The 27,883-nt window shown below is 32.6% G+C and overlaps 4 protein-coding genes across 4 annotated transcripts in view; all 4 read right to left on the reverse strand.

Moving 5' to 3' along the window:
- LOC125662394 (uncharacterized) overlaps positions 1 to 27,883 on the reverse strand; it is a 1,158,266-nt gene that overhangs the window by 424,318 nt on the left and 706,065 nt on the right. The window lies entirely within an intron of this gene.
- On the reverse strand, positions 220 to 3,037 carry LOC130049086 (IgGFc-binding protein-like). Its single transcript, XM_056146198.1, has 2 exons — positions 2,925 to 3,037; positions 220 to 2,737 (listed from the first exon to the last, which is right to left on the reverse strand). Exon 2 carries the CDS (start codon positions 2,574 to 2,576, stop codon positions 1,707 to 1,709), a length of 870 nt encoding a protein of 289 aa, XP_056002173.1. The 5' UTR covers positions 2,577 to 2,737; positions 2,925 to 3,037; the 3' UTR covers positions 220 to 1,706.
- Positions 3,749 to 11,864, reverse strand: LOC130049698 (uncharacterized). The gene is made up of 5 exons (XM_056147630.1): positions 11,686 to 11,864; positions 10,582 to 10,647; positions 6,913 to 6,978; positions 4,158 to 4,326; positions 3,749 to 3,762 (listed from the first exon to the last, which is right to left on the reverse strand). The coding sequence occupies exons 2-5, from the start codon at positions 10,645 to 10,647 to the stop codon at positions 3,749 to 3,751; spliced, it is 315 nt and encodes a 104-aa protein (XP_056003605.1). The 5' UTR covers positions 11,686 to 11,864.
- On the reverse strand, positions 17,409 to 27,105 carry LOC130049083 (IgGFc-binding protein-like). The gene is made up of 5 exons (XM_056146178.1): positions 26,913 to 27,105; positions 25,820 to 25,885; positions 20,247 to 20,418; positions 19,017 to 19,094; positions 17,409 to 18,829 (listed from the first exon to the last, which is right to left on the reverse strand). The coding sequence occupies exons 2-5, from the start codon at positions 25,883 to 25,885 to the stop codon at positions 17,556 to 17,558; spliced, it is 1,590 nt and encodes a 529-aa protein (XP_056002153.1). The 5' UTR covers positions 26,913 to 27,105; the 3' UTR covers positions 17,409 to 17,555.

The following is a 27,883-nucleotide window of genomic DNA, read 5'->3' on the forward strand; positions in this document are numbered from 1 at the left end:
CTTATTTTGCATTTTCCATGTACCCAGAGACGCCAGATTGAGAATTGTTAAATTGATTAAATTTTCACTATAGATTAAAACAGACACCAGCATCGGATTATACATGTATCGATTGATGATTGAGTGAATAGTATTAGAGTTATTCCTCTTTGAATAAAAATAACTTAATATATCAACATGCCTGCACACACACAAAATAACACTTGTAATGATATATTTACATTTCATAATATATTTACCGAAATACTTTTAACTACAATTCTTAGAATATTTACCAAAATACTGTTGTGACGATGATGTATCTACATTTCATAAAATATTTACCAAACAACCTTTAACTACAATTCATAAGATATTTACAAAAACACTTTCAACTACCATTCATGAAATATTTACAAAAACACTTTTAACTACATTTCATAAAATATATACCAAAACATCTTTAACTACAATTCTTAAAATATTTACAAATACACTTTTATTACGATACTATACTTACATTTCATAGAATATTTAAAAAAAAAAACAACAATGTTATGCCAATGATATATTCATATTTCAAAAATTATTTACAAATAACACTGATATCCACATTTCATAAAATATTCATCAAAACAATGTTATGAGAATGCTCTGCTTACATTTCATAAAATATTTACCAAAAGAATGTTATGACAATGCTATGCTTACATTTCAAAGAAAATTTACCAAAATAAATTCGAAAATTATCGACAAATAACACTGATATCTACATTTCATAACATATTATGACAATGCTATATGTACATTTGAAAAAAAAAATCCTTTATGGTCTCGTATATGAAATGGGTATCAAAATATTCTATATTCTAAAGTCTATCTTTACTCGGCTGACCGTGAATAAATATCTAATGGGATGCGATTTCTGATTAAGAAATAATTCATATCAATCAAGAAACAAAACTCTTCTTACATTTAAATCTACACAGCAATGACGTGCAATTGTGTGTAAAACCTACCTCATTGTGTTTGAAGAGGTGTAACTTCTAAAGTAGACCATGGCATGATGAGCAGTCGTCAAGTGATTAATATTTTTACTGATAGCATTGATATTTTCAAATTCTCCCCGTGGAAGTAAAGTATATTCATAACAATATAATTAGCACTTGGAGTTCTGTGTGATATTACAATTACCACACAAAATAGTTGTTCCTTTCTCCTGCATACACGTCATATCGTACCCTAACGTTGCCTCTAATATCAACAACAGTGTATCATATACAGTATTATTCATTTCATTCAGGTAAAAAGAAAAGGAAATCAAATAAAGTATGTAATGACATATTTCGTGGACTGTACGTGGCACGACGAGGGTGATGCAGAATGAAGGTGTGTTTATTCTTTTACAATGTATGTATATAGAATATTTTCATGGTGTAATGAACAAGTTGAAGAAATCGACATCGATCCATAATCTGCGGTGATCATGGGACACATATGTCTGGTAGCACGACATTTCCTGCAAATCCGTGACCGTCGTTCTTTCTATGACCATATAACAGCAAGCCAAAGACTGCGTTGTTTGTCGTCTTGACGTTAATAGCGCCATCCGATACATGTACCATCAGAACAATGCACCGAACTTTCCTCACTGTCACAGGAGTATGAAATGTCCTCATATACTCAGTTAAGCTTCTTTTGTTTAAGGTAAGGTGCGGTAACGAACTTTAGTCAATTATTAAAGCAACATAATTACTTGTAAAATTGCTAGGAGTAACAACTGTATATTCATTAAGGTACTGCGTTACCCCGGGTATGGTTATCATATAAGGATCGCCTGACGTGTCTGATCCAGCAGCAAAACTGGTAAACAGAACGGGTCGTTCTGATTCAATAACTGCAACTTGGTTTTCAGTGATTGAGAATTCAAAGTATCCTTGTGGAACTAAAAACACTGTTGTTTTCTTATTGCCAACATGATATGTCACCCTGCTTTTAAAAGGCGACACAACTTTCAGAATTGTTCCGTGCCTGTTTATGTTTGGCGGGGCAATATACGTATTATCCAATCTATCTACTGGTGGGATTTGTTCAACAAGATGACTACAGAATCCAGAGTCGTTTCTATTTTTAAAAGCTATTTTTGCACATCTGTTCCCTGAAAACACAGCAACAATAGACGACGCTTTGATGAATGTTCCAGATAAATCAGCATTATGCCTGATTTGATACGTCTCAAACTCATTTAAAACAATAACGAATTCACTACCATCCTGATACTCAATCCCATCAACAGTAAGTGGTAGATTGGGTTCAAATCGGAATATAATTCTAACTTCTGTAGATTTATTTAAGGCGGCTATTGCAAACTGAACATAGTTGTATGTTTGGTTCGAGTACTCAGGAGTAGATATTATATAAGTGTTAGATAGGTGTTTCACTGGCAAAACCATGGCGCTGTCCGAAGATATTTTGTAATCATCAATGATAATGACAGAAGCGTCGATTGTGGTCTCAATAAGTATAGCTTTTTCTTCTATCTTAAAATACGACAGCATCATCCTATTCGGAACATTTATGTTTTTGACATTTGCCATCTGCGTTTTAACTTTAATATAAGTGGAAGTGGAATCTAAGGCTTTGTCAAAAATGTTCAACTCAAAATCTCTCTCCGCCACAATATACACCGACTTGTCTGTGTTTAAAGCATTCGGTAGATTTTCTAGGAAACAAATGAGGTATGTCTGGTGAGAAGCTCCTGTCAAAAATGCAGAATCTAGAATTTCATATTGCTCTAGGTATGTAAAATAGATGATGTAAAAATATAATACATTCTATAAAGTACAAATGATTTTAAAATGAATGTTTGCGTTGCTTTACACGAATAAGGTTCACGTTAATATTGATAATAAAAATAAATCAATTGGTCTTTTGGTTTGACTTACCACTAGTGATTCGGGGTTTGATGTCAATAGTACCGAAATACTTGTTAGGGCAAACCACCTGTCTTTGATTTGTTCGTGCTTATAAATAGATAATATTCAATTAAGCTGATAACAAAATCAATAAACAGAAAAAATACAAAAAAAAAAAAAACTACTTCAAAGCATTCTTTCTCTTTCTCTCCAACTTCAGTTTATTGATAAAAGGTTGCAGAACCCGTTTAGATCTGTGTTTACCAATCATTAATGTTATCAGTTAATAAATGCTTTTAACATTATATCGTATACATGCTATGATTAAATATTGTACGTTATGACTGATAACTAAAATAACCGAGTTGTGGACCGTGTCTACTCCTTCGTTCGTCTGTATGTCATCTTTAGACACAACGTTTGCACAAATGTTTTTAATACCATTAAGAAGGGACATTAGTTACATGTAATTTATATAGTTATACAGGTACATGTTTTGAATGCTGCACCGAAGATACAATTTATCCTCATCTGAATTGCAAAAACTAGATATACTGCCTTTACCACCATTGGACTTGAGATAACCCGCTTATTGGGGTTTAAAAGTAGATAAATGCTATCCGTAATACGTTTGGCATAAATTTCCGATAAGCGATTAAGTAGGAGTTTTCTTTTCTTTTTTGCTTTCATAACTGTTGAGGCACTATTTACCTTTCGCTTTATGAATCTTTGTACACTACGCATTCATTCACTGTTAACTTTCATTATAAGGTAACCAGTTAACATATAAACTTCACTCGACGTTTACCAAAAGACTTATCAATTGGTAAGTGATAAAAAATGGGATTTTTTTTTTATTCTTGTTCAACTGTAAAGAAAAAAAGAGTACATAAGTACACTATTCTGCCTAAATAATTATGAAACATGTTTCGTGTATTTTTGGGGTAAGTGTACTCTGCAAATGGATAGTACTACGACAAAATTACATCTAACATTTGCTGTTTATGGTTAAAGCTTTCTATTTTGATGTTTCATTGAAAGGAATGTAACATAAGTAGGTAAAGGAAGTTCAGTAAATCATACACAATGCGTGTTTAGAAACATATTTCACATTTGTTGAGGTTTAATAGTTGGATACTTATATTGGAAATTCCAATAAGTTAAATGAGATTGTAATGAAAATATTACAGATGAAGTTTTGGGAAAAATAAATCGTTGTGTATATAGTATATATATAAAGCTTTACATGCAAAATTGTGATACCCTTTCCCTTTTGTTCCTGTTCCACGTTCTGTAGAATGAGAATGGATGACAGTATGACGATGATTATTAGCACAACAATTAGTGCTATAACATAATTCCTCCTATTTTTCTTTTTCTTTGCAGCTGTATCGGTATGGGAAAAAACATCTGATTTGCATTCTGTTTTCAGCTGGAATAGAAATATCACCGAGTTAGGATAGAAGTGTATAGGATATAAATAACCTGGGTATATGTTAGAGTTTCAAGCCACGCCCTATCAACTACGTGCAACGGTAGCAATTATTCATGGTGTGGATTTATTTTAAAATGAAGGCAAAGGTTATTGAAGAAATGTAGTTTAATGAAGAAAAAATTGTGAAATATGTTTCTGAAATAAATAGACCTCTCAGTATTATATCCTGTTTTGGAGTCTTTTCTAACTTTTGCGAGGGATTTCGAAATCAATCATTTAACTTTAAGAAACAATTTTGTCTTGATTCTCTAGCTGCAAGCATTAAACCGTAATGCTGGAGATATATCAGCGCTTCTTTGTGATGTTAGGTTTCCTTGATGTATTTATTTGAATCTTGTTTTATCTCCATTAGAAACTCTTTCCCTGATACAGAAAGGTTACCAGCTGTGGATTTAATACCATAAATCATGACCAATGCATGACACTCTGGTTGATTGCAAAGGGAGATTCTTTATCAAACCAAACCTTAACGTGATTCGGAATGTGAAAGAGTGAATGTATAGACATGCGATCAATCTCATAATTCTTTAAAAACAAATATGAAATTAAGAGATTCAGAATAGCGCAAACGCCGCCCCTGGAGAACGAGAATATTTATACCCTGAAAGGTAGCAGAAAATGCTTTGGTGAAATAAGTAACTCATTTAGAATTATAGAAAAATCCAGCATCTGTTCAAATTCATAAATTCAAGAACTAAATAATTGTACAGGTAAATGAATGTAAATGTAAATGATTGTACAGTTAAATAATTGTACAGTTAGATAATTGTACAGATAAATAATAATACAGTTAAATAACTGTACAGGTAAATGATTGTACAGTAAAACAATTGTACAGTTAAGTAATTGTACAATTAAATAGTCGTACATGTAAAACTTGTTCAGGTAAATAAAAGTCGTATAAATAAAAATTATGCTGTTAAATAATTGCAGAGGTAAAACGTCTACAGGTAAAGAAGTGTACAAGTAAAAGATTGTACAGGCAAATAATTGTAGAGGTAGTTATATGTAGAATTAAAAAGTGTACAAATAAATAATTGTGTATTTTGATAATTGAATAGTGATAAAGATATAAATATAACGTCTGGAACACTCATGACATTTAAAATATATTTTTAATTTCACTTTTTAATGGTTTGAATGTTAAATGCCCTGTATCTCTCTCTGTTTATCGAGAGAGAGAGAGAGAGAGAGAGAGAGAGAGAGAGAGAGAGAGAGAGAGATTAAGCAATGACCTTTTTAGTGACATCTGCAGACTCTGTGGTCTGGAGCTAACCCAGAGAGGTGTTTTGATAACAATAACAGCCAGTATCTACAGACATTCTTTAGATCTTGAGGACGCCCAGTATACCTGATGTTTTGATACCATTGACCTGTCCACAAGTGATATTTTCTTGCAATTAAATTGTTTTTAAAAAGACCACTGAACAATGCAATTTCAAAATAATTTTGATTGTTTCCCCTCTATACACATGTACATGTATTATAAATTACACAAACATAAATGAAAGAATAATTAGCACAATGATATCTAAATCTTGTAACTTATTGAAATGATTTATGTCATCAATTTATGATACTTCTATATTAATAACCGAGATTATTCATTGAGTGAATGACTTAGAGAGAGAGAGAGAGAGAGAGAGAGAGAGAGAGAGCGAGAGAGCGAGAGAGAGAGAGAGAGAGAGAGAGAGAGCGAGAGAGAGAGAGAGAGAGAGAGAGAGAGAGAGAGGGGGGGGGGTTGTGTGTAGAATGGAATAGGAATACAACCATTATCCAAACACTATGACTACATATACTCTGGAGAGGTCCCTATGTATATCAAAGCTATAAAAAAGCACAGACAGGTAGATTTCTACCATGTTCTGTCTCTGTGTATTTCTTTAAGTGTCATGGGATATGCTTACTCCTCCTAGGCACCTGATCCCACCTCTGGTGTGTTCAGGGGTCCGTGTTTACCCAATTTTCTATTTTGTATTGCTTATCGAAGTTATGAGATTGATCACTGTTCGTTATATTCACCTTTCATATAACAATTAACACCTTGGTAGACCCTGGTCACTCCAGGTAAATAACATCTATTTAGATTAGGCTCCGCCTACATTTTCACTGACCGTACGGTCATGAGATGGGTCTTTAAACACGTTTTCTCAGATGGCCTGAATACTACTGATTTATCAGTATTTATTTTGAATGTAATATCTTTTAATGCACGTCCACCAGATTTCTAAAGATTTTCGCTGTTCGTCTTGAATGTAAATAATTCATCAAACAATATACCGAGATGCTTATAAAATTATGAATATTCAGGTCGACCTTTTATTTTGAATACATGATCACTTCTTTGCTGTTTTTTGTTGGAAGTGTTGGTTGAGTTTATGCATATTCTCCACACTTTACAATATTGAACATTGTGTCCTTGTCGGCCTCATTAATTTGTTTGGCGAGGAGGGGGTGTAATTTGATCAAGCCATAAGTTCACCGTTCATCCAACTGTTACAATTACATATAATGAATACTTACATCTGAATAGATTTGATCGTTCATTACAGTCAATGGAATCTGTAAATTGCCCTGGCAGGTTGTTGTCTGCAGAATAGAATTATGAAGTATTACGATAAAAGGACAAGAACAACGTAGCTTGTACTGTATTCACATCCCGGGAGGCGTAATTTCTGATCTCAGAGGGTAACAATGTGATATCGAAATGTTTTCAGAGCAATTAGATTTGACTAAATTACATGCAAGTATAATGAAAATAAATAAATAAAAGAAATTCCTTCTGTCACAAAAAGTTATTGAATAGAACATTTACACCCGAGTAGATTTGATCTCTCATTACAGTCAATGACACATGTGCATTACCCTCCATTTTTATCTGCCGAATGAAAGTATTAAGCAAAGATGTTTTTTTAATTTGTCTTTTTCAAAGTATCGTCCTACAAATATCACATCAAGTTACCATATAGAAGAATACGTTTATGCAAGAATTAAAAATACATTCTCAATGCAAGATAAACATAACTGCTATTTTCGCTTATCTACTTAAAAATAAACCGGTGATAAATCGAGTTATCATATAGAAGATGAAATATTATTTTTCAAATAATATGCTTGATGTGATCATTGTTAACACTTGGCTAATTTGTCTAGTCATGACTACATGGTGTACAAACATGTATCATGTTATGTAGCCTGTGTTATGTGATCATCTTGTTTAGTTTCTTGATCACAAGTGAAGGACATGTATCTATTTTACACGTTATGTCTTCTTCTTGTCGTTGGCCTCTACACTTGGATCATCAGTGATCATAAACAATAATTTTAGCTGATTCGGAGATATATTTTTATCCACCCTCATCAGCACCCAATGAAATAATGATTAAGTGTCACGTGATCATGTATTTAGTTGTAGCTGTCCAAGTGAAAGGAAGTATTAATGTTTATGTGATTATAGAGGGAAATTTCCCCTCCACCACCCCAATCTTAACACTTTAATTGAAATGTAATGTGTGCCACGTCATCTTACTGTATATCAGTTTTTTACGGATTGCTTTGTACCTGTTACTATAATTGTGTTGTGTGGCAATTTTTTTTTAGGTGCCAATTCATTTTTCTATTTTATCATGTTTGTCTTTTTCGAGATTTATAAAAATTAGGGAGATCCCTATGTCATTCTTGTCTAGGTTGTCTGAGTTGTAGTTTTGATACTCGGGTATCTCCCTATCATAAGGGTTGTAAATAAGTTGTCAACTTCTTCAATCGGCCTTAATAAATGACAATTTTCAACCAACAATATGTATTCCATCGTTAATTGCCAAGAAAAATAACAAAGCTTCGGGACATGGGAAAACCATTTTCTTTGAATAGTATTTCATATTCTTATGAAAATGGGGAGCTTAAATAAGTTTATGTAAAGAATTAAAAAGACATTATCAATGCAAGATAAATATAACTGCTATTTTTGCTTATCTACTCAAAAATAAACTGGTGATAAACCTAGTCAAACGTCCAAATGTAATTGCTATGAGATAAACAGCACAACTTAGATTTGATTTCTATTGACTTTATCTGATAAGTTGAAATATTACAATTACAAAGCTTGTCTGGGAGGTTCAACTAGTTGATTAAAGCAAATATAAAATTACCCTATACAGATTTCTTTATATATTCACTTCTAAACATAGTGTACCGATTGTGAAATAGGTTTTGTGCGGATTATTATTCACAGTTGATATAACTGTTGAACATCGCCTGTACATTATTTGTTTTATGTAGAAAATTATTTTAGCCATGCTTTATTTTCCATATTGATAATGTAGCATTGAATGTCTCTGAGATATAAATGTCATACTAAAGGTAAAACAAATCTGAAAGATATATGCATATACAGAATAAAATAACATTTAACCCTCCAATATGACAGTGTTAAAAAACCGTACACGTCTAAACATTTCATGCATAAAAAGGGAAAAGTCATCAATCTAGAAATACCAGAGGTTGGATCAGGTACCTAGGTGGATAATGCATTATCTGCTGGTCCACTATCTATATCAGGCAAACGGAGTAAAGCGTAGTACAAATCGGTGTGAAAACAATAGTCTAACAATTGTTATGAAACATAACAAAAGGGATTCGACCTAGTGATAGCTTGTATTCGCAAATAACATAATTATAACGCCCATAAAATTTGCGAACTGCTGACTTTACAGGAGACTTTTGAAACCCATGAAACATCAACTTATTTGTCAGTAGTCTAGATTTCAAAAAAATGATTATATGTAGATTATACTCTCGTGTACCTAATCAGTTGAAAGACACAAATACCATACATGCGTAATGATGGGGCGTAGACAATATTCATCTTATTCAAAATGTAAAAATATATGTACGAAAATTCAATATGATTTTAAACTAGAGAACAAGACCTTTTCAAGATGTTTGAAAATTTGTCAAAAATGATGACATAACAGTCAAAACCTCACAGTCAAAACTGAACACTATGCAGGTTGTTGCTATTTCTTCATCACGCTCGCGATTGTGAATATTAGTAAATGAACAATGATTAATGTGATAGATCCTTTAAACAATACCAAATCAAGGGCAAATGCGGACCCCAATCATACCAGAGTTGATATCAGGTGCGGAGGAGGAGAAAATATCTCCTTTTGACAAACAACACCAGATGTGAGCCATGTACCTTGATCAGATAATTGGAAAATTCCGTACTCAAAATCAATGTGTAAAGAACGGCCAACCAACTGGTATGAACAATTTCAGACAACATTTGACCCAATGGCAGTGGGTATTTTCAAATTAAATTATTAGAACGACCGTAGAATTTGCGGTATTCTGACTTTAAACTAGATCGTTGAAACCCATACATCATCAATTTATTTGTCAGTAGCCTGCCTCGAATTTAAAATTTATCCTTTGCAAAACATGTTTCCAGGTATTGAACCAATTGATATCATATGAAACAATATGCATATAAAAATTGAATATTGTTACACAAATACGGAAAGGTAACGATGGAGAAACTGAAGTAATATCGCTTGCCAAAAAAGTTGTGTTGTTCGTCTTCCGTAAACATCTGTCCTCAATAAACTATCAAACATGAAGCAGACGTAAAAAAAAAATTGATTGTTTTTTTTTTGTTTTTGTTTTTTACGTCCCATCGATAATTCTTCATTCATACTGAGACGTCACCAGCCGTAAGTGAAATAACACAAAGTTAGACATATGCTTAACGTTTAGGGTCGTAGCAGTAAGGGTGCTTTATCGTGTCAACGCCTGTCGCAACACGATACCTCCGTTCTCAAAGTCATATCCGAAATACACTTCTCACTGCCGAACGTTTGGTGAAGGAGCAATTACTATCTATTTTAACGTGTTAAGTTTGAGTCGGTGATGACACGAACGGGGCTCGAACTCATCACCTCTCAGTTGAGCAGTGAACGCTCTACCACTGAGCTACCGCGATCAAATTTAGAAAACCGTGTAATGTACTTTGTATCCAGTTCACTGGGATATATCCATTCAACATATGAAAAAAGTGAACGTTTATGTTTATAAAGTTTTAATTGACAATACTAGTAAAATGTAAGCATTTTGATCATCAGACTTTTTATTGTCACACACTGTGATATATACTTGTATATTAGAATAAAATCTTGGAAGTAGAACACTTACCTCTGAGGAGATGTAATCATTCACTACAAGCAATGGTTTACGTGTATTGTTCTTGGAAGTTGCCATCTACAAAATATCAGTATTACGAGTACTCATGAGCAGAAAATTATTTGGGAGTTATATATTTTAAATGTATATGCAAGATGACTAATGCAAATAAAATTATCAAAAATGTCATAAGTTGTTCATTTGAATCTATCTTCCTCATTTTCATATTTTAAATACGGTATGATACATCATCCATACATCCTTTTAGAATTTCGTTTAGAAACAGTTACAATTTTTCGAATCCAATAATCAGATGAAAAAATCCATTAAGAGAAACTAAGGTTGTATGAAATCTTACAAAGGAGTAGCGTAACTTAAACACAAAGACAATACTTTACAAACCAATGAAGATCAATACCACATGACTGACATCAAGTGTAATCATAAAAATTCTGAAAAACTTTGCAAGTTTAAGATTTTAGCCCGCTGTACATTTCACAACAGTCACAAATATCTGTACAATATATCTCTCCACTTGTAATAAAACTTTAAGTAATAAAAAAACATCCATATGAAAATATTGCATACAATTCTTTGGAACTTATATATATTAAATTCATATGCAAGATGCCTAATGCAAATAACATTATCAAAAATGTCATAAGTTGTTAATACTACTCTATCTTTATCATATTTTAAATACGGTATTATATATCATCCATATATCATTTCAGAATCCCATGTAGAAACAATTACAATTTTTCGAATCCAACAACATGATGAGAACATCCATTAACAGAACATAATCTTGTATGAAATCGTACAAAGGAGTAACGTAACTTAAATTTTAAAGCAGTATTTCATAAATCAAAGATTTCATACCACGTGACTGACATAAAGTGTAATCATCAAAATTCGGAAAATGTTTGCAATTTTAGGGTTTTAACCCTTGGTACATCTCACAACAGTCACAGATACAAGTAAAATATATTTCTTGATTTGTAATGAAATCGTAACCGGTAGAAAGACATGCATATGAAAATATTGCTTAAATGCAATGTAATGTTCCCTTATGAGAATATGCATCATAAAGAAGACTAACATCGATGTATTTACCACATATATTTCTTAGAAAACTCCAAATAAACAGATCAAATTATGAATATATTATACACAACATAGATTTCCCAGCGTATCCGATTTGTAAAAGTCGTTTATGGCGCGATGAAGACCACCAATTATACTGCATTTTGAAATTTCACTTCGGGGAAGTTTGATTAGTATTCCGGAAAAAATAATTCTCTTCACCTTTATCTACAGTAAGGGAAATACAAACTCTGAAGCGTAGTACTTCACCACTTGCACGGACCGGTACGAAACGATACTAGTAAAACGTAAGCATTTTGATCATCAGACTTTTTATTGTCACACACTGTGAGATATAATTGTATATTAGGATAAATTGTCTGAAGGAGAACACTTACCTCTGAGGGGATGTAATCATTCAGTACAAGCAATGGTTTACGTGCATTGTTCTTGGGAGTTGCCATCTATAAAATATCAGTATTACGAGTACTTATGAGCGGAAAATTCTTTGGAAGTTATAGATGTTAAATTCATATGCAAGATGCCTAATGCAAATAAAATTATCAAAATGTCACGCATTGTTAATATGACTCTATCATTTTCATATTTTAAATACGGTATCATATATCATTTCAGAGTTTCATATAGAAATAGTTACAATTTTTGAGTCCAATAAATAGATTAGAACATGCATTATTAAAAACTAAGCTTGTATGAAATCTTGCAAAGGAGTAGCAGAGCTTAAACTTTAAATCGGTACTTTACAAATCAATGAAGATTAATACTTTATGACTGACATAATTTGTAGTCATTAAAATTCGGAAATTCTTCGCAATGCTAGGATTTCAACCCTGTGTACATCTCACATCAGTCACAAATATAAGTGCAAAATAACTATATATTTATAATGAGACCTTCACCGATAGAAAGACATGGATATGAAGGTATTGCTTAAATGTAATGCAATGTTACCTTAGGAGAATACTGCATCATAAAGAAGACTAACGTCGATGTATTTACCACATATATTTCTTAGATAACTAAAAATAAACAGATCAAATTATGAATATATTATACACAACATGAATTTTTCAAAGTATCCAATTTGTAAAAGCCGTTTAAGGCACAATGAAGACCGCCAATAATACTGTATTTTCATTAGTATTCAGGAAAAATAATGCGCTTGGCCTTTATCTGCGATAGGGGAAATATAGACCCTGAAGCGTAGTACTGCACCACTTACACGGACCGGTAAGAAACGATTTTTGCAGATAATAGTTTGCTCGATACGGTGAACGGTTTGCATGGAATGGTGAACGGTTTACACGGAACCCTTCGCATGAGATGCTATCCATTTTGTAGGTGTGGCCTGCACGCTTTGTGAACGGTATGCAGGAAACAACAGGCATGGCCTGCATGCTTTGATTTTCCGGCATCATATGTTCTTCCTAGGGTTAGTTTAAACAAGACCTTATATCAATGTAATGGTAATTCTAGATATTAAAAAAGACTGAGAAAGAAATTATTATGATCCATATTAAAATGTTTGCTCATTTAGATGGCAGTATTTTTTTTTACTTATCAGCTCATTGACCACACTGAGATAAAACAGATGAATCTTCGAAAATGAAAGAAAAAGATGCAAAAATGTATCGTCATGTCATATTGACTATTCAACCTTTATTGATCCGTTGGTCTGTTAAATTTGGATGGTTCAAATCTAGGTTTTGTTTCCTTTACTACCCTACTTTTTCATGGACTTTTTTGACCACTTTTACTTCCAGTAAAGATTCACATTGTATTTTATCGCATTATTGCACTTGTTTTTGTTTTTGTAACAATATTGAGAACGATGTTGTGTAATACAATTATACATTGCATTTCTAGTCAATACATGTATGCGTTTTTATCTCCCTGTGAATTTCATTCTGTATTTTTAGGACCCAGATTTTTCGTCATTTTATATAAATGACAAACTTTTACACCTAACATGTCTTTCTGTTACGATTCTACATTGGAGGAAAATGTATTCATTTCTGAGCGAAAAAGCTTATACACTCCCCTTTGTCATATTTCAATTATCCCCTCCAATTTCCACACCGTCTGTACAAATATCAAATTCAAATACCCGGATTAGCTGACCTTTATTAAGAAAAAAAGAACCATAAAATTTGCGTATATATAAGTATTTTATTAAGTTATACACAGGTTGGTTTTTGCATTATACAGAAAGTTCCGATAAACAATTTTGTATGGAAATATATTAATTTGAAAGAAAAATTAACTTGAAGTAAGTGCAACAAGACAAATTATTCCTATATACAAAAATAATAATAAAAACTAACCAAGCAGATAAATAGATAGTTGGGCAAACACGGACCCCTGGACACACCAGAGGTGGGATCAAGTGCCTAGGAGGAGTAAGCATCCCCTGTTGACCGGTCACACCCGTCGTGAACCCCATATCCTGATCAGGTAAACGGAGTTATCCGCAGTCAAATCAGTTTGCCAAGAACGGCTTAACTATCGGTATGAAACACGTCAGACAGCATTTGACCCAATGCGAGGTTGTATTGACGAACTAGATCGTTATAACGACCATAGAATTTGCGAAATGCTGACTTCAATCGAGACTGTTGAAATCCCTGTACCATCAACTTGTTTGTCAGTAGCTCACCTCGATTTAATTACATCAGAGACCATGTGGACTTTTGAAGAGGGAGTGGAAAGAATTTACTAGTAGAAAGTTAGAGATGCCATAAAATTAGAAAGATATATATCAAGTTCATTAGACATTTGGGCGAGGGTTTATTGACTAAATCACATGATTTTCTCAGTAATTTAAGATGATTGACTATTTTCATCATTGCTTTCTTATTTTCATTAGCTTCGTTTAAAAGCCGAAATCTCGAGGATGTTGAACATCTTGTTGTCATGATTAAGAAGACGAATTCAATATTCATCCGCATAACTATGTCACGTGATATGGAAGATACATATGTATTAATATCTTTCATACATTTCTTTCACAAACAAGTTGATGGTACAGGGATTTCAACAGTCTCGATTGAAGTCAGCATTTCGCAAATTCTATGGCCATTATAATGATCTAGTTCGTCAATACAACCTTGCATATGTATATTGCATACACTAATCCACGGTTTCCAAGGACAACATGGACTTCAATATTGTAAACCCGCAAAGGGCAACCTCATCTGATGTATCAGTGCCTACATCAAACATTGAGAGAGAACCTATTGAGACACCGTCACCGAGCACATATCTCATTCCAATTAGATCATGAGTTATTGAACACAATATCATCCTTTATCTCACAACTGTTAATTTCCAAAGAACATGAGCCAGTAGACACAAATTTTATTGATAGAAACAAAATAACGTCTTTCTGTTACCGAATCTGACCCCCCCCCCCAAGAAGCTTAATTAAAGTAGCACGCCATCACTCCCAGTAAGTATGTGACAGAATAAAGTAATCTTAGTAAAGGGGACATAATGCAGAATATGAGTGATCATTCCCATTCCAAACTCAGAGTTATCAATTCCAGTATAACAAGACGTACTAAATAGGAAATACAATGGCTACAGCGCAGACTTAGGGTCTGATTTCGTAAATGGGATAAAGAGTTTCCTTCGGTTGCAATCCAACTCCTATCTCTGCCATAACAAACAACCATAGTTCAGCCTTAAAACATAAAACATGTAACATTTAAAGGATTCCAAACAATAATGATATTGCTTGTTGTTTTCTATGCCCATCCTTTGCACCTTCTATATCATCCCTTTTACGCTTTGCTCCAGAGTCTGCGCCAGGAAAATTCAGAATAATCCATGATCTCTCTTATCCGAATGATTTTTCTGTCAATACCCAGACAAAACCCAAATAGTGTATTATTGCACAACTGATTATTCAACTAATTCAGGACTATGGCGATTTATACTTAATAATAAAAAGAAAAAAGAACCCGGATATATAGGATACATTTAAAACGTTCCTGTTAACCCATCTGACTATCATATCTAAGTTTTTTTTAAAATGTTGAATTGGTTTGATGTTAAGTTTATATTACTGATTATCAGATGGCGTCCTCCTTAGGCTCGTGAAAGAGTGCGAACTTATGCGGGTTGTATCAATACCGTAAAGGAAGAAGTATTTGTTTAAAAACATAATTTGTTGTTCGAAAAAGATAGTATTTACCAATAATATCGTATTATGTAATACACCTAACTCAGAATTTTATTTGTTCTGTAAGCCTAATATAGATTTCACATCCCCTTAACAACGACTAATGAATGCGTAATAATGAAAACCGCTAATCATATGTAAATCGCTATTTATTGAAATGGCAATATACAAGCAATACAACCAAAGAGGAGATCCTATCAAGCACGTTTCTCTTAGAAAAGGTGTACAAAAATAACCCCCAGTGTTACAATACAATCCATGTTAGACATAGCACTTTCAAGTCAAGAAGTTTATATGGTGTGGTATACATGCAGAAAAAATGGCATTCAAAATAAAAAAAACAAAACAACAACACAGAAAGCAAAAGGAAAAAGAAATCGCTTGTAAACAATAAACCACTGATGTGAGAATGATATAGTTACATTTCATAATATATTTGCCAAAACTCTTTTAACAACAATTCATAGAATATTTACCAAAACACTGTTGTGACTACCAAAACACCTTAAACTACAATTCATAAGATATTTACAAAAACATTTTAATTACAATTCATAAAACGTTAACAAAAACATTTTAATTACAATTCATAAAACGTTTACAAAAACAATTTTAACTACAATTCATAAAATATTGATAAAAACACTTTTATTACGATACTATATTTACATTTCATAGAATATTTACCAAAACAATGTCATGCCAATGATATATCCATATTTCGAAAATTATTTACAAATAACACTGATATCTTCATTTCATAAAATATTGATCAAAACAATGTTATGACAATGCTATGCTTACATTTCATAAAGTATTTACCAAAAAACAATGTTATGACAATGCTATGCTTAGATTTCATAAATTATTTACCAAAACAATGTTATGACGATGCTATGCTACATTTCATAAAGTATTTTCCAAATCAATTTCATGTCAATGATTTTTCCATATTTCGAAAATTATTGACAAATAACACTGATATCTACATTTGATAGCATATTATGACACTGCTATATCTATATTTCAAAAAAAAAAGAAAGATTCCTATAGGGTCTCTTATACACCCTGGGTATCAACAGATTCTATATTCAAAGGTATATCTTTACCCGGCTGACCGCGAATAGATATCTAATAGCATGCGATTTCTGATTAAGAAATAATTCATATCAATCAACAAAGAAAACTCATCTTACATTTTGATTAACAAAGTGAAGATAGATAAGTGCCCGTAAAACCTACCTCATTGTGTTTGAAGAGGTGTAACTTCTAAAGTAGGCTATGCTATGAGGAGCTGTAATCAAGTGATTAATGTTTTTACCGATATTATTGATAGTTTCAAATTGTTCACGTGGAAACAAAGTTTATTCATAACAATATATTTAGCAATTGGAATTCTGTGTGATATTACAATTGTATTACAAATAGATGATCGTTTCTCCTGTGTACATTTCACATGGTGCTCTACCGTCGCATTTGATATCAGCAACAGTGTATCATATACAATATTATCAATTTTATTCAGGTAAAAAGAAAAGGAAAACTAATAAAGTATGTATTGAAATATTTAATGGACTGTATGTGGCATGGCAAAGGCAGTACATAGAGATGTTTTTTTCCGTATACAATATATTTATATATGAGATTTTCATGGTTTAATCAACAAGTTGAAAAAAAATCAATATGGATGTGGTGATCATGGGACGCATGTGTCCGGTAGCACGACATTTCCTGCAAATCCATGACCGTCGTTCTTTCTATGACCATATACCAGTAAGCCAAAGACTGCGTTGTTCGTTGTCTTGACGTTAATAGTGCCATCCGACACATGTACCCCCAAAACAATGTACCGAACTTTTCCTACTGTCACGGGAGTATGAAATGTCCTTATATACTCAGTTAAGCCTCGTTTGTTTAAGTTAAGGTGAGGTAACGAACTTTCTTCAATTATTAAAACAATATAATTACTTGTAAAATTGCTAGGAGTGATAACTGTATATTTGTTAAGGTACTGCGTGACACCGGGTATGGTTATCATATAAGGATCGCCTGACGTGTCTGATCCAGTGGCAAAACTGGTTAAAAGAACGGGTCGTTCTGATTCAATAACAGCAACTTCGTTTTCAGTGATAGAGAATTCAAAGTATCCTTGTGGAACTAAAGACACTCTTGTTTTCTTATTGCCAACACGATATGTCACCCTGCTTTTAAAAGGCGACACAACTTTCAGAATTGTTCCGTACCTGTTTATGTTTGGCGGGGCAATATACGTATTATCCAATCTATCAACAGGTGGGATTTGTTCAACAAGTTGACTGCAGGCTCCAGAATTATTTCTGTTTTTGAAAGCTATTTTTTGACAACTATTTCCTGAAAACACAGCAATATTAGACGAAGCTTTTATGAATGTTCCAGATAAATCAGCATTATGCCTGATCTGATACGTCTCAAGCTCATTCAAAGCAATAACCATTTCACTGCCATCCTGATACTCAACCCCATCAACAGAAAGTGTTAAATTGTGTTCAATACGGAATATAATTCTAACTTCTGTAGAGTTATTTAAGGCGGCTATTGCAAACTGAACCCTATGGTATTTTCTATTGAAATACTCAACACTTGATATTATATAGGTGTCGGATAGGTGTTTCACTGGCAAAACCATGGTGCTGTCAGAAGATAATTTGTAATTATCAATAATAATGACGGCAGCGTCAAGTGTGGTTTCTATAAGTATAGCCTTTTTTTCTGCCTTAAAATACGACAGCATCATCGTATACGGAACATTCATCTTTTTGACCTTCGCCATCTTTGTGTTAACTTCGATGTAAGTGGAAGTGGAGTCTAAGTCTTTCTTAAAAATGTTCAGCTCAAAATCTCTCTCCGCCACAATGTAGACCGACTTGTCTGTTTTTGGAGCATTGTCATGATTACTAGAGAAACAAATCAGGTATCTCCGGTGGATATTTTCTGCCAAAAATACAGAATCTAGAATTTCATATTGCACTCTGTATACAACATCATTGATATTAAAAATGTGGTACATTGTTTATAGTACAAATGATATTGAGACGTTTTTTGCGTTGCTCTATTAAAATAAAACCCATGTTAGCATTGTATGGTACAAATAGACCATTGCTCTTTTGGTTTGACTTACCACTAGTGTCTCGTGATTTGATGTCAATAGTACTGAAAGGCTTGTTAGGGCAAACCAACTGTCTTTGATTTGTTTGTGCTGATAAATATATAATATATAAATAAGTTGATAACAAAATAAATAAGTCAATAAACAGAAAAATGCAAAGAATAAAAACTGTTTAAAAGCATTCTTTCTCTCGCAACTTCAGTTTATTGATAAAATGTTGCAAAATCCTTTTAGATCCGTGTTTACCAATCATTAATGTTATCAGTTAATAAATACATTTAACATCATATCTTATACATGCTTTGATCAAATGTTGTACGTTATGAGTGATCACTAATAACCGAGTTGTGGACTGTATCTGCTTTTTCGTTCGTCAGTATGTGATCTTTAGACACAACGTTTGCACAAGTGTGTTTGATACCATTATGAAGGACATTAGTTCCATGTATTTTATATAGTAATACAGATACATATTTTGAATGCTGCATTGAAGCTACAATTTATCCTCTTTTGAATTGCAAAAACTAAATGTATGCATTTACCACCATTGAACTTGAGATAACCCGCTTTCTGAGGTTTAAAAGTGTATAAATGCTATCCGTAATAAGTGTGGCATAATTTTCGGATAAGCAGTTAAGTGGCAAAATTTTCTCACTTTTGCTTTTATAACTGTTGAGGCACTATTTACCTGTCACATTATGAATCGTTGTACACTACGCATTCATTCACTGTTAACTTTCATTATAAGGTAACCAATAAACATATAAACTTCACTCGAAGTTTACCAAAAGACTTATGAATTGGTAATGGATAAAAAGGGATTTTTTAAAAAAAAAATTTTGTTCAACTGTAAAGAATAAAGAGAGTACATATGTACACTATTCTGCCTAAATAATTATGGAACATGTTTCGTGTATTTTTGGGGTAAGTGTACTCTGCAAATGGATAATATTACGACAAAATTACTTCTAACATTTGCTGTTTATGGTTAGGGTTTTCTATTTTGATGTTTCATTGAAAGGAATATAACATAAGTAGGTAAAGGAAATTCAGTAAATCATACACAATACGTGTTTATAAACATATTTCACATTTGTTGAAGTTTAATAATTGGATATTTATTTTGGAATTTCCAATAAGTAAAATGAGATTGTAATGAAAATATTACAGATGAAGTTTTGGGAAAGATACATCGTTGTGTGTGTAGTATAGATATAATGCTTTACATGCAAATTGTGATACCCCTTTCTCTGTGTTCCTGTTCCACGTTCTGTAGAATGAGAATGGATGACAGTATGCCGATGATGATTATTAGCACAACAATTAGTGCTATGACATAATTCCTCCTATTTTTCTGTTTCTTTGCAGCTGTGTCGGTATAGGAGAAAACATCTGATTTGCATTCTGTTTTCGGCTGCAATAGAAATATCACCGAGTTAAGATAACAGTGTATAGGATATAAATAACCTGGGTATATGGGATGGTTTCAAGTCGAGTCCTGTCAACTACGTGCAAGGGTAGCAATAATTCATTGTGTGGATTTATTTTAAAATGAAGGCAAAGGTCATTGAAGAAATGTAGTTTAATGAAGAAAAAATTGGGAAATATGTTTCTGAAATAAATAGACCTCTCAGTATTATATCCTGTTTCGGAGTCTTTTCTAACTTTTGCGAGGGATTTCGAAATCAATCATTTAACTTTAAGAAGCCATTTTCTCTTGATTCTGTAGCTGCAAGCATGAAAACGTAATGCTGGAGATGTATCAGCGCTTGTTTGTGACGTTAGGTTTCCTTGATGGATGTATTTGAATCTTGTTTTATCTCCATTCGAAAATCTTTCCCTGATACAGAAACGTCACCAAAGCACAACACTCTTGTTAATTGCAAAGGGAGATTCTTTATCAAATCAAACCTTAACGTGATTCGGAATGTGAAAGAATGAAGATGAAAAAGTGATCAATTTCATAATTCTTATAAAGAACATCAAATTAAGAAATTACGAATAACGCAAACGCAGACTCCTAGAAAACGAGAATATATATACCCTGAAAGGTAGCAGAAAATGCTTTGGTGAAATAAGTAACTCATTTAGAATTATAGAAAAATTCAGCATCTGTTCAAATTCATAAACTTTGCAAGTTAATAATTATACAGGTAAATGAATGTAAAAGTAAATTATTGTACAGTTAAATAATTGTACAGATAGATAATAATACAGTTTACAGGTAAATAATTGTACAGCAAAACAATTGTACAGATAAGTAATTGTACAATTAAATAGTCGTACATGTAAAACTTTCACAGAGAGGTGTTTGGATAACAATAACAGACAATATCTACAGGGATTCTTTAGATCTTGAGGAGGCCCAGTATACCTGAGTTTTGATAGCATTGACCTATCCACAACTGCTATTTTCTGGTAATTCAACTGTTTTTAAAAAGACCCCGGAACAATGCAAATTCAATATAATTGTAATTGTTTCCCCTCTATATACATGTACATGTATTATGAATTACACTATCAGAAATCAAAAAATAATTAACACAATAATATCTAAAACTTGTAACTTATTGAAATAATTTATGTCATCAATTTATTATACCTCTATATTTATAACATAAATTAATAATTGAGTCAATAATGACTGAGAGAGAGAGAGAGAGAGAGAGAGAGAGAGAGAGAGAGAGAGAGAGAGAGAGAGAGAGAGACAGACAGAGACAGAGATACAGAGAGAGACGCTGTGTGGAGAATGTGTGTCAGCTACCCATATGAATACAACCATTATCCATACACTATGACCACAGACATTCTGGAGAGGTCCCTGAGACAGATCCTGTGTATCTCAAAACTATATAAATAAAAAGCACAGACAGGTAGATTTCTATCATGTTCTGTCTCTGTGTATTTCTTTGAGTATCATGGTATAAAGCAATTAACACCTTGGTAGACCCTGGTCACTCCAGGTAAATAACATCTGTTTAGATTAGACTCCGCCTACATTTTCACTGACCGTACGGTCATGAGATGGGTCTTTAAATACGTTTTCTCAGATGGCCTGAATACTACTGATTTATTATTATCTATTTTGAATGCAATATCTCCTAATGCAGGTCCACCAGATTTCTAAAGATTTTCGCTTTTCTTCTTCCATGTAAAAAAAAATCATCAAACAATATACCGAGATACTTATAAAATTATGAATATTCAGGGTGACCTTTTATTTTGAATACATTATCACTTTTTTGCTGGTTTTTTTTTTTCGAAAGTTTTGGTTGAGTTGATGCATATTCTCCAGACTTTACAATATGGAATATTGTGTCCATGTCGGCCTCATTAATTTGTGTGGCAAGGAGGGGGTGTAGTTTGATCAAGGCATCAGTTCACCGTTCATTCAACTGTTACAGTTACATATAATGATAACAGTATATTACGATAAAAGGACAAGACCATCGTTGCTAGTACTGTATTCACATCCCAGAATGTGTAGTGTCTGTTATCAGAGGGCAAGAATGTGATATTGTTTCCAGAACAATTATATTTGACTAAATTACACGCAAGTATAATCAAAATACATTAATAAAAGAAATTCCTTCTGTCACAAAAAGTTATTGAATAGAACATTTACATCCGAGTAGATTTGATCTCTCATTACAGTCAATGATATATGTGCATTGTCCTCCATAGTTATCTGCCGAATAAAAGTATTAAGTGAAATTGTTTTTTAATTTGTCTTTTTCAAAGTATCGTCCCACTAATATCACATCAAATTACCGTATAGAATAATACGTTTATGTAAAGAATTAAAAAGGCATTCTGAATGCAAGATAAACATAACTGCTATTTTCGCTTATCTACTTAAAAATAAACCGGAGATAAATCAAGTTATCATATAGAAGATGAAATATTATTTTTCAAATAATATGTTTTATGTGATCATTTTTAACACTTGGAGAATTTGTCTGGTCATGACTATATGAGTTACATACATGTATCATCTTATGTAGTCTGTGTTATGTAATCATCTTGTTTAGTTTCTTGATCACAAGTGAAGGACATGTATCTATTTTACACGTCATGTCATCGGTAATCATAAACAATGATTTTAGCTGATTGGGAGATATATTTTTATCCCTCTCATCAGCAGCCAATGAAATAATGATTAAGTGTCATGTGATCCTGTATTTATTTGTAGCTGTCCAAGTCAAAGAAAGCATTAATGTTTATGTGATTATAGAAGAAAATTTGCCCCCCACCACCCCAATCTTACCACCTTAATTCAAATGTAATATGTGCCATTTCACCTTACTGTTTATGAGTTTTTACGGATTGATTTGTACCTGCTACTATATTTGTGTTGTGTGGCAAATTTATTAGGTGCTAATTCATTTTTCTATTTTATCATGTTTGTCTTTATCGAGATTTATGAAAATTAGGGAGATCACAATGTCATTCTTGTTTAAGCTGTCTGAGTTGTAGTTTTGATACCCGTGCATCTCCCTATTATAGGGGTTGTAAATAAGTTGTCAACTTCTTCAATTGTTATTTATAAATGACAAGTTTCAACCAACAATATGTATTCCATTGTTAATTGCCAAAAAAATAACAAAGCTTTGGGACATGAAAAAAATCAGTTCCTTCGAATAGTATTTTATATTCTTATAAAAATGGAGAGTATAGCTAAGTTTATGTAAAGAATTAAAAAGGTATCCTCAATGCAAGAGAAATATATCTGCTATTTTCGCTTATCTACTTAAAAATAAACTGGTGATAAACCAAGTTGAAAGTTCAAATGTAATTGCTATGCGATAAACAGCACATCTTAGATTTGATTTTCTATGTATTTTATCTGACAAGTTGAAATATTACAATTACCAAGCTTGTTTGAGATGTTCAATTAGTTGATTAAGCAACTATAAATTTATCCTATAACGATTTCTTTATATACTCACTTCTAAATATAGTGTACCAATTGTGAAATAGGTTTTGTGCGGATTATTATTCACAGTTGATATAACTGTTGAACATCGACTGCAGATTATCTGTTTTATGTAGAAAATTCTTTTAGCCATCCTTTATTTTGTCATATTGATAATATAGCATTGAATTTCTCTGGGTCTAAAGGTAAAAGAGATCTCAATGATATATGCATATACAGAACAAAATCACGTTTAACCCTCCAAAATGACACTGTTAAAAACCGCACACGTCTAAACTTTTCATGCCTAAGAAGGAAAAAGTCATCAATCTAGAAATACCAGAATTTGGATTAAGTACCTAGGTGGATAATGCATTATCTGCTAGCCCTCTATCTATATCAGGCAAACGGAGTAAACCGTAGAACAAATCGATGTGAAAACAATAGTATAACAATTGTTATGAAACATAACAAAAGGGATTCGACCTAGTGATAGCTTGTATTCGCAAATAACATAATTATAACACCCGTTGAAAGACACAAATACCATACATGAGTAATGATGGGGCGTTGACAATATTCATCTTATTCAAAATGTAAAAATATATGCACGAAAATTCAAAATGATTTTAAACGAGAGAACAAGACCTTTTCAAGATGTTTGAAAATTTGTCAAAAATGATAATATAACAGTCAAAACCTAACAGTCAAAACTTAACACTGTGCAGGTTGTTGCTATTTCTTCATCACGCTCGCGATTGTGAATATTAGTAAATGAACAATGATTAATGTGGTAGATCCTTTAAACAATACCAAATCAATGGCAAATGCGGACCCCAATCATACCAGAGTTGAGATCAGGTGCGGAGGAGGAGAAAATATCTCCTTTTGACAAACAACTCCAGATGTGAGCCATGTACCTTGATCAGATAATCGGAAAAATCCGTACTAAAAGTCAATGTGTAAAGAACGGCTAACCAACTGGTATGAACAATTTCAGACAACATTTGACCCAATGGCAGTGGGTATTTTCAAATTAAATTATTAGAACGACTGTAGAATTTGCGGTATTCTGACTTTAAACTAGACCGTTGAAACCCCTACAGCATCAATTGATTTGTCAGTAGCCTGCCTCGGATTAAAATTTATCCTTTGCAGAACATGTTTCCAGGTATTGAATGAATTAATATCATATCAAACAATATGCATATAAAAATTAAATATTGTTACACAAATACGGAAAGGTAACGATGGAGAAACTGAAGTAATATCGTTTGCCAAAAAAGTTGTGTTGTTTTCCGTGAACATCTGTCTTCATTAAACTATCAAACATGAAGCAGACGAAAAAAAAAAGTGATTGGTGTTTTTTTTTTTTTTACGCCCCATCGATAATTCTTCACTCATACTGAGACGTCACCGGCCGTAAGTGAAATAACACAAAGTTAGACATATGCTTAACGTTTAGGGTCGTAGCAGTAAGGGTGCTTTATCGTGTCAACGCCTGTCGCAACACGATACCTCCGTTCTCAAAGTCATATCCGAAATACACTTCTCACTGCCGAACGTTTGGTGAAGGAGCAATTACTACCTATTTTAACGTGTTAGGTTTGAGTCGGTGATGACACGAACGGGGCTCGAACTCATCACCTCTCAGTTGAGCAGTGAACGCTCTACCACTGAGCTACCGCGATCAAATTTAGAAAACCATGTAATGTCCTTTATACCCAGTTCACTGGGATATATCCATTCAACATATGAAAAAAGTGAACGTTTATGTTTATAAAGTTTTAATTGACAATACTAGTAAAACGTAAGCATTTTGATCATCAGACTTTTTATTGTCAGACACTGTGATATATACTTGTATATTAGAATAAAATCTTGGAAGTATAACACTTACCTCTGAGGAGATGTAATCATTCACTACAAGCAATGGTTTACGTGTATTGTTCTTGGAAGTTGCCATCTACAAAATATCAGTATTACGAGTACTCATGAGCAGAAAATTCTTTGGGAGTTATATATGTTAGATGTATATGCAAGATGACTAATGCAAATAAAATTATCAAAAATGTCATAAGTTGTTCATTTGACTCTATCTTCCTCATTTTCATATTTTAAATACGGTATGATACATCATCCATATATCCTTTTAGAATTTCGTTTAGAAACAGTTACAATTTTTCGAATCCAATAATCAGATGAGAAAATCCATTAACAGAAACTAAGGTTGTATGAAATCTTACAAAAGAGTAGCGTAACTTAAACACAAAAACAATACTTTACAAACCAATGAAGATCAATACCACATGACTGACATCAAGTGTAATCATAAAAATCCTGAAAAACTTTGCAAGTTTAGGATTTTAGCCCGCTGTACATTTCACAACAGTCACAAATATCTGTACAATATATCTCTCCACTTGTAATTAAACTTTAAGTAATAAAAAAACATCCATATGAAAATATTGCATACAATTCTTTGGAACTTATATATATTAAATTCATATGCAAGATGCCTAATGCAAATAACATTATCAAAAATGTCATAAGTTGTTAATACTACTCTATCTTTATCATATTTTAAATACGGTATTATATATCATTTCAGAATCCCATGTAGAAACAATTACAATTTTTCGAATCCAACAACATGATGAGAACATCCATTAACAGAACATATGCTTGTATGAAATCGTACAAAGGAGTAACGTAACTTAATTTTTAAAGCAGTATATCACAAATCAAAGATTTCATACCACGTGACTGACATAAAGTGTAATCATCAAAATTCGGAAAATGTTTGCAATTTTAGGGTTTTAACCCTTGGTACATCTCACAACAGTCACAGATACAAGTAAAATATATTTCTTGATTTGCAATGGAATCTTAACCGGTAGAAAGACATGCATATGAAAATATTGCTTGAATGTAATGTAATGTTCCCTTATGAGAATATGCATCATAAAGAAGACTAACGTCGATATATTTACCACATATATTTCTTAGATAACTCCAAATAAACAGATCAAATTATGAATGTAGTATACACAAGATGGATGTCACAACGTATCCAATTTGTAAAAGCCGTTTAAGGCACGATGAAGACCATGAATTATACTGCAGTTTGAAATTTCACTATGGGGAAGTTTGATTAGTATTCGGAAAAAATAATTATCTTGACCTTTATCTACGATAAGGGAAATATAGACCCTGAAGCGTATTACTTCACCACTTGCACGGACCGGTACGAAACGATACTAGTAAAACGTAAGCATTTTGATCATCAGACTTTTTTATTGTCACACACTGTCATATATAATTGTATATTAGAATAAATTGTTTGAAGGAGAACACTTATCTCTGAGGAGATGTAATTATTCACTACAAGCAATGGTTTACGTATATCGTTCTTGGAAGTTGCCATCTACAAAATATGTGTAATACGAGTTCTTATGAGCGGAAAATTCCTTGGGATTTATATATGTTAAATTCATATCCAAGATGCCTAATGCAAATAAAATTATCAACATGTCATATATTGTTGATATGAATCTATCATTTTCATATTTAAAATATGGTATTATATATCATTTCAGAATTTCATGTAGAAATAGTTACAATTTTTCGAATCCAATAAACAGATGAGAACATGCATTAACAGAAACCAAGCTTGTTTTAAATCTTACAAAGGAGTAGTAGAACTTAAACTCTAAATCAGTACTTTGCAAATCAATGAAGATTAATACCTTATGACTGACATAAATTGTAGTCATTAAAATTCGGAAACTCTTTGCAATGTTAGGATTTTAGCCCTTTATACATCTCACATCAGTTACAAATATAAGTACAATATAACAGTTCTATTCATTTGTAATGAGACCTTAATTGATAGAAAGACATGGATATGAAAATTTCTCTTAAATGTAATGCAATGTTCCTTTATGACAATACTGCATCATGA

This window comes from Ostrea edulis, chromosome 8, assembly GCF_947568905.1.
Source record: "Ostrea edulis chromosome 8, xbOstEdul1.1, whole genome shotgun sequence".
NCBI classification, from domain to species: Eukaryota; Metazoa; Mollusca; class Bivalvia; order Ostreida; family Ostreidae; genus Ostrea; species Ostrea edulis.